The sequence below is a fragment of the Branchiostoma belcheri genome, unplaced genomic scaffold (assembly GCF_001625305.1).
Source record: "Branchiostoma belcheri isolate BF01 breed outbred unplaced genomic scaffold, Haploidv18h27 scaffold36, whole genome shotgun sequence".
NCBI classification, from domain to species: Eukaryota; Metazoa; Chordata; class Leptocardii; order Amphioxiformes; family Branchiostomatidae; genus Branchiostoma; species Branchiostoma belcheri.
In genome coordinates, this window is record NW_017803976.1 from 1,797,943 (window position 1) to 1,805,894 (window position 7,952).

General features: G+C 43.3%; 2 protein-coding genes across 2 annotated transcripts in view; one reads left to right on the forward strand and one right to left on the reverse strand.

The window, feature by feature from the left end:
• The window catches only part of LOC109476124 (soma ferritin-like), an 18,608-nt gene extending 14,926 nt beyond the window's left edge, over positions 1 to 3,682 (forward strand). Inside the window, exons 3-6 of the mRNA XM_019777021.1 lie at positions 587 to 697; positions 1,664 to 1,810; positions 2,567 to 2,692; positions 3,187 to 3,682. Of these exons, the coding sequence (XP_019632580.1) occupies positions 587 to 697; positions 1,664 to 1,810; positions 2,567 to 2,692; positions 3,187 to 3,336 (534 nt within the window). The 3' untranslated portion in view covers positions 3,337 to 3,682. The remainder of the gene's footprint in view (positions 1 to 586; positions 698 to 1,663; positions 1,811 to 2,566; positions 2,693 to 3,186) is intronic.
• Positions 3,683 to 5,617: 1,935 nt separating this feature from the next.
• LOC109476107 (histone acetyltransferase KAT6B-like) overlaps positions 5,618 to 7,952 on the reverse strand; it is a 16,770-nt gene continuing 14,435 nt past the window's right edge. The window contains exon 8 of the mRNA XM_019776982.1: positions 5,618 to 7,142. Coding sequence (XP_019632541.1) covers positions 7,008 to 7,142 — 135 coding nt within the window. The 3' untranslated portion in view covers positions 5,618 to 7,007. The remainder of the gene's footprint in view (positions 7,143 to 7,952) is intronic.

Consider the following 7,952-nt stretch of genomic DNA (forward strand, 5'->3'; position numbering starts at 1 on the left):
ACCGTATCGTAGGCTGGAACTCTCTGTCAAAGTTATCAACATTTCCTTGTTGATACACATTGATAGCCTCTACAAGGGCGGGAGCGGCAAACTGTTCTCTCCAGCAGACCAACTCCCCTGGCATGCTTTGGCCGATTTTTACTCTTTCCAGCCGCTTTCCGAAGCCTGGTAGAGGCTATGACGAACTGTGTTGTTCGTAGCCTGGTTACCAAACCTATTTTAGCTCCCCAGACTGGCAGTCCTACATCCTCTATGCTCTAGGATGTAGGACTCGGGAGCTAAAATAGGTTTGGTAACCAGGCTACACATGTGCGGCCCCCGGGCATGAACTACTGATACTTTGCAAAAAACTTCATACCTTTACGTGATACGTGATAATTCTTGCTTACTTTGATAATTCTGATACTCCCTAAACATTTACATATATCCATCCAAATATTTCATGGCTCCATATTAAAACAGGGACAGATTAACTACACACACGCCAACATGAAGTAATGACAGTACAGTACAGTGCAACTGGATATTATTTTGGGAACGGTCCAAACGGAAACGGTACGGTAAAATGGTTCTTGTTTTTCCCCAGGTGCCCAGGATGACGTCACAAGTGCGGCAGAACTTCCACGAGGACTGTGAGGCGGGATTGAACAAGCAGATCAACCTGGAGCTGTACGCTTCGCAGGTCTACATGTCCATGGTACGGCGGGGCAAATTTCCGTCTCGTAAACGGTCGTCACCTTTCAGAACGGTCGTCGCCTTTCAGAACGGTCGTCGCCTTTCAGAACGGTCGTCGTCTTTCAGAACGGTCGTCGCCTTTCAGAACGGTCGTCGCCTTTCAGAACGGTCGTCGCCTTTCAGAACTGTCTTCACCTTTCAGAACGGTCGTCGCCTTTCAGAACGGCCGTCGCCTTTTCTCAGAACGGTCGTCGCCTTTCAGAACGGTCGTCGCCTTTCAGAACGGTCGTCGCCTTTCAGAACGGTCGTCGCCTTTCAGAACGGTCGTCGCCTTTCAGAACGGTGGTCGCCTTTCGACGCCATATCGCTGACTGGTCGATGCCATATCCGAGCGTATCCTAACTAACTTTTTTGAGGTCCAAAAACGTATAACGCGAAATTCATACTATAAAAAGCAACATTCGAATTGCAAATACACACTTATAGTTAGCCATTCTGCGACATGGCATCGACCGTTTCAAAAGGCGACGTCCGTTTATGAGACGGAAATTAAGTACGGCGGGTTAGCGGGAATCTCCGAGCAGATTTCTGGGGGACCACACAGTATCCAACCGTCCACGCCAACGAGGAGCAACTGGATATGGTATATGGCCGGTTGGACAGTATCTTGCCCAAGTTGCCCCCAAAAGATCTGCCTGGAGATAATGTTAACGGTTCATTTCCAAGTTAATTAATTGTTCTTTGCACATGAAAGGAGTGCAATTGACACAGCAAATTTTGCGAGCGAAACCAGCCGAATAGACAATGACACCTGCTTACCTTCTATTGGTCTTGCGCTGGTCATTGTTGTGTTTTTTTGAGATCTAGAGCAGATCTAGGGTTGAAATAGACGCGTTTCAAAAAGATAGCACACGCGTAACTCACTTCTCAATACTTTAAGTCAGAAGATTTGTTGAGACGAGAACTTTAATTTCTCTCTTTTCTGTAGGCGTCCTACTTTGGCCGTGATGACGTTTCCCTCCACAACTTTCAAAAGTTCTTCAACCACGCCTCGGACGAGGTGCGCGAGCATGCGCGGAAGCTGCAGAGTTACCAGGCCATGCGTGGAGGGAGAGTCGTTCTTCAGACAGTACAGGTGAGGCATACCGCCTAGCGAAACTCTGAAGAACTGCAAAGCCGCAGACGTTAACTTGTCCTTCCGAGATATAGAAAAAGAAGGCGGCTGTTATGACGGATTTGTATGACGGAAGCGGATAATTACCTCCGGGGAAGGAGATATCCTTCCGCGAGGAGGTTTTACTATTGTTCGAAACATTTCTGTCAGCAGCTGTTTCTCGCGATCGGCTGGACGGATTGGTCTGTTGTTCGGTATACGTATTACTATTGGGCTGCAGATGATGCAGAACGTTTTTGTTTAATTGCATATGTGCTTATGGGCGTCGAAATAAAAGGTTTTTAAGTGCTCCGGACACCCCCGTTATGCTGAAAATGGAATTTACCATGTTGTTAAGGAATGGGGAGGTTGCAGTTTTGGGTCTTAGCATTCAAAAGGGGTCAAACAGAGGGGTGTCTGGTTCCGATAAAAAATTTGGGTGACGGCGGGGGTAATGGCGCGGGTGACGGTGTAGGCTGTCAGACACGTTAATCAACAGTCCATACCAAACCAACCGTCAGTAGCCATCAAACACATACAAACATATTACGCACATAACTTTCATACTACACACAAATAACCTAAACCAATACAATACAAAAAAACCCGGAGGTTTGAAATCTACGATTTTCCTTGTTAATACTAAAAAAAATTGATAGGAACAAAGGAAATGGGGAAAAGCGGGCAAAGAGAGAAAGAATTGGAAAGAAAAGTGGGTAAGAATTTTTTTCTTTACAGAAACCTGAGCGTGATGAGTGGGGCAGCGGACTGGACGCCATGAGGGCCGCCCTGGCGCTGGAGAAGAACATCAACCAGGCGCTTCTGGACCTGCACAAGGTGGCGGGCAGCAGGAACGACCCACAGGTGGGTGTATGGAAGGGTGGGTTAGATGGTAACCCAGGCTGGACCTGCAGTAGGTGGCGGGCAGCAGGAACGACCCACAGGTGGGTGTATGGAAGGGTGGGTTAGATGGTAACCCAGGCTGAACCTGCACAAGGTGGCGGGCAGCAGGAACGACCCGCAGGTGGGTGTATGGAAGGGTGGGTTAGATGGTAACCCAGGCTGGACCTGCACAAGGTGGCGGGCAGCAGGAACGACCCGCAGGTGGGTGTATGGAAGGGTGGGTTAGATGGTAACCCAGGCTGGACCTGCAGTAGGTGGTGGGCAGCAGGAACGACCCACAGGTGGGTGTAGGGAATCAAAGGTTGTACGGTTACCAAATTGGACCTAGTAGGTGGCAGACAGCAGGAACAGACCACAGGTTTGGGTCAGTTAAGTTCTATAGGGTCAGTTAGAACTTAACCCATGTTGGTTATGAGGGTTCTAACTTCTAACACAACACCTTTGTCCTGTTGCAGATGCAAGACTTCCTGGCGAGTGAGTTCCTGGGCGACCAGGTCCACTCCATCAAAGTGCTGGGGGATCACGTCACCAACCTGAAGCGTACAGGCGCGGGACTAGGAGAGTACATGTTCGACAAGTTCACTCTCGGGAAGGACGAGCTGTGAGACCGCCGCTATTTTCCGTCTCGTAAACAGTCTGGTTGTCGCCTTTTGAAACGGTCGATGGCATATCGCAGAACGGCTAACTAAGTGTATCAGCACGGTCCATCCACACCGTGATGTTTTGTGGTGTAGAGGTTTAGTGTATAAGTTAGGGTTTTAGAGCTACGGTTTTTGATCCGGGTTCAAATCCGAGCTTGTGATTTTTCTTTTTTCGAATCCGCTAATGCCGTTACTATTTTTCATGATCCTTCCTTACATTTGCAATTCGAATGTTGCTTTTCGTAGTATACATTACGTTTTATACGTTTTTGGACCTCAAAAAAGTTATGATACGCTCGGATACGGCATCGTCCAGCGATATGGCATCTAAAGGCGACGACCGTTCAGAAAGGCGACGACCGTTCTGAAAGGCGACGGCCGTTCTGAAAGGCGACGGCCGTTCTGAAAGTCGACGACCGTTCTGAAAGGCGACGGCCGTTCTGAAAGGCGACGACCGTTCTGAAAGGCGACGACCGTTCTGAAAGGCGACGACCGTTCTGAAAGGCGACGACCGTTTACGAGACGGAATTTTGCATGTCGGATCGGGACCATTCCTGAAGAACACAGGGGGTGCCAAAGAATTCATACGAATTTTACGGAATCCATACGAATTTTACGGAATTCATACCATCCATTACTAGGAAACATACGAGTGTTGCGGAATACATACGATCATTATGAGGAAACATACGATCCTTTCTTGCGCTACGAAAATGTATGAAGTCTTTGGCACCCTTGTGGAACAGTCGTTACTAACGTCCAAGCAGATATTGTAAAGGAACAATATAACGTTCACGTGTCTGACTACCAGGTTTTGTTGCTTTGTTTTGCATTTCTTTCTTGCATTTGTTTACTGAAAGTCGACCTTACCTCGGAAAAAGAAAGCGGACAATGAATATTATAATATTTTAATACAATTCCTGCTTATCGTTTACTCAATAGGACTACATGTATATAGAAGCATTCTGTAAAATCTTTTACTAGATTTAGGAGAGAATCCTCACATATACATGTGTAATAGCATTTTATTAAAAGGAGTGATGAAAACTCAATGGTTGCAGAATCCTGACCAACAGTAGCTGCAATAATCTTTTCAACCGTTTAGGGGCGCTTTTCTAGCTTGTATCGGTGCAATTTCAAGTTCTCAAATTGTAGTTCGTTACTTGAATTATCAAAAGTTGATAGATGTTATGAATATTTTATATGACAAAATTTCCAATTAAAACATCATTGCCATAAATTTGGTACTCATGTACTTTCTAATAATTCTATGTTTGATACACTAGAACAATTCTCTGGTTACCATAACTACTTCATTTGACTTTCATGACTAAAAATGAAAAGTCACTTGATGAAAAGTCCAGGCAATGTTTTATTCCTTCATGTACATTTTCTATGTGAAAATACCAGGGTACTCAGCAGACAATAGTGGGAATTTATCATCTCTAATAAGAGGAACACAGTCTGGTTTTACCTTCATTGCCTTTCATTCATGAACAAGGTACACATTATAGGTGCAAACCCTAGAGGATTGTAAGGTTTCCACTATTAGTCTTCATCCCCCAACCCCTTAGATTCTCATGATAGTTGCATCTTGTGCACAGCAAATCAACTGTTCTGGTTCAAACTGCAATACAAACAAGACGTCACAGTGTTCAAAGAAAGTGTATTTGCTACCTATCCCAAACATTTCACACTGATGAGAACAAAGTCAAAGCACACCTCTTAGTTGCTGTTTGCAATAATAACTAGCACCACACGGTGGCGCTTCTGTATCAAACTTGTCTATAAGGCCACACCAAGTAAATTTTATGGATGACATCCCCGCGCGCATTGATTTCGGCCTGTTCCTAGAAAAAAAAACAAGAAATTCCACTTCCTGTAACTATGACCAAAGAGTCACGACAGTGCCGCAAATCGTCAGATTGACGTGAAACCCGTAACGCACGAAGAGGGCAGGAGGACAACTGCTGTTCCACCTGATTTATTGCTGTTTTGATGATGAATAAAAGACTTCTTGCTTGTTACACTGTGTCACCTCATTCAAATTGTGTCCTAACATTTGTCGTCTCTTAGTATATTTCTTATCTAGGCATCTTGTTTTTTAGGGCCCTTCTTGTTTTTTTTTTCAACCTCTCGCATTAGATTTAGGGTCTCCAAAGGACGTCATCCATAAAATTTACTTGGTGTGGCCTAAAACCCAGAAACCAAACAGACACACAAAGTACTTTTCAACACATAATAATGATAACAATCTCTTAATAAATATCATCTTAAGTTTTCAACCATAACAACAAAACAATGCACTCACTCACTGTAGGAAGCAATTGTAAGAATTGAGTGAACATTTGAGTATCTTGTGTTGCTGGCATGTTTGGTTTACAAAGCTACCTGATAGATATATTAACAGTCATTTCCAGCAAAAACTGTATTCAGAAATACAGCTACGGACATATATTGGGAAGAACAGTTCCAAGTGTATCTTTTATTGTGCAAAGAATAGACAATTACATTCAGAAAAACCAAGAACTGTTTTCATTTCTTTCATATGTACAGAAATCTTTCCTTTTTGCTGCTTTTCGATTTTTCTCCGGGAAAATCCAAGGACCAATTAACTTGAAACAAGTACAATGTACAATGAAAGGTTCTCAATATTAACGTTAGTCAATACGTAAATATGTACATAGCAAGCATGACCTATCATTTCCATTTGGTCAACAATCAGTTTACAGTCTTCAGACCAGATACAAAAACTACAGGAACACTACATCTTCATCCTACACCTGTGTATTAATGAATCTCCCCTGATCAAATGCAAAAACAACAATATCAGTATCACATGCTGGAAACACAATTTAAACATCAGAAGCCTTTCAGTGATGTAGTAAGGACTGAAAGTTACCAGTATTTTACCCTCATAACCATAGTGACACCAGTTTGTAGGAAAAGTCACACATTTGAAATATTTACATAGAAACTGTTTCCTTAACTGAAAGAAGAGCTAGCAATTTTGGAGCCACCATGCCAACATGGGAATCACTGGTGTGACTAAATCAGTACATATCCTTGACCTTGGTTCTTAGATTTGAAAATAAACTAAGATTAACATTAAAGACAGAGTCTGAAAGAAGTGTCTGTACTTTGGTACAAACAGCTTTAGAGAGAGAAAATGAATAAGTTTTCTTCCCACCCCTCCTTGGTTTTGGTTTGTCTTCTCACTAAATTTATCCTTTAAAATGTTCAAGAATCAAACCAAGGAAATGAATCAATGTGGTTTAACTGTTATGACAAACAACTTAAATGATGACAAAGCCCCGAAGTTTACAGCACACAACCTAGACTAGCATGTCGGCAGAACATACTGCACCTGCGCGAAACCCGTAATGTATTGTGCATAGCACTTCGGCAGAACGTCTCATATAAGGTTGTATGTGCACATATATATTAACATATCGTCTGTAGTTTTCAAATGTTATGTCAGAAAAGATATCGTCCGCAACAGGTAAAATTCTTATGCAACCTTGACCAAACTTCCAACGAAAACCGTGGAAAATCAGGGTTTTGCGCTGACGCGGTACATTCTGCCAACGTGTACTGTTGACCTAGCCTCCCCGTGCAGACTGCCGTAGGTGTGGTCACAAGCTGGGGTGGGTGTTAGTCTGAACCTTCATGACGTGGTTGTAGATCTTGAGGGCGGGGCCAAGTTTGATTGACATGCCCGTCAGGACGTCACTTCGCTTCAGCAGCAGGAACGCCGGCCCGTCAATCTCCTGAGAGAAGAAAGGACGAGATTCTTTCCATCAAAAACTGCGCAATGTTAGGTAAACAACACTGTTACACGTAGGTAAAAATTTGGAAATATTTTGAGGATTTGAATAAGGCCTAGGAAAAAAAATGTTGTTGTTTCCTGTTTCTCGACCGACCCTAGAAAATAATGCCGACCCTAGTTTTTTTGGTGGGACATAAATTTGTCTGCAAGGGACACAAATTTTTTGAGCTGATTGACCTTTTCTAGCTCCATGATCTGACATCTGAGTGCAGAAACGTACAATTAAGTTTCCAACTTGTAAGTGTTCTCATACAAGTTTTGCAATGTTAAACTGTATTGTACAAGTTGGATCACAGTAGTTACATATATATATATATATAGAGAGAGAGAGGTCGCCAAGGTAAAAAAAAAAGACAGAAAAGAATGATAGTCCCTACCTACCGACCCTAATTTTTTCAGGACTGAAACAGGAAACACAACACGCCAAAAAGCAGTTACTCAAGCAACTGGATATGATTTTGGAAGTGGTCAGACGTTTCAGCTAGTATCCACTAGCTTTCGTCAGTGACTGAGAGACCAGAGGAGAAATGCAGGTTTATAAGCGCAAACTATTGATGCCACACAACATTTTTTCCTTTTGGTCCAACACAAAAAATTCTCTCACCTAGAGCTTTCGACCAGTCACTCTGGTCTTCCTCAGTAGACTGTCACGTGAAGCTTGTCACGTGGCTTCTTGTGAGTGTTGACGTCAACACTGGGTGAGAGAATTTTTTGTGCTGGAGTACAGAACACTTAACGATACTACTAATAT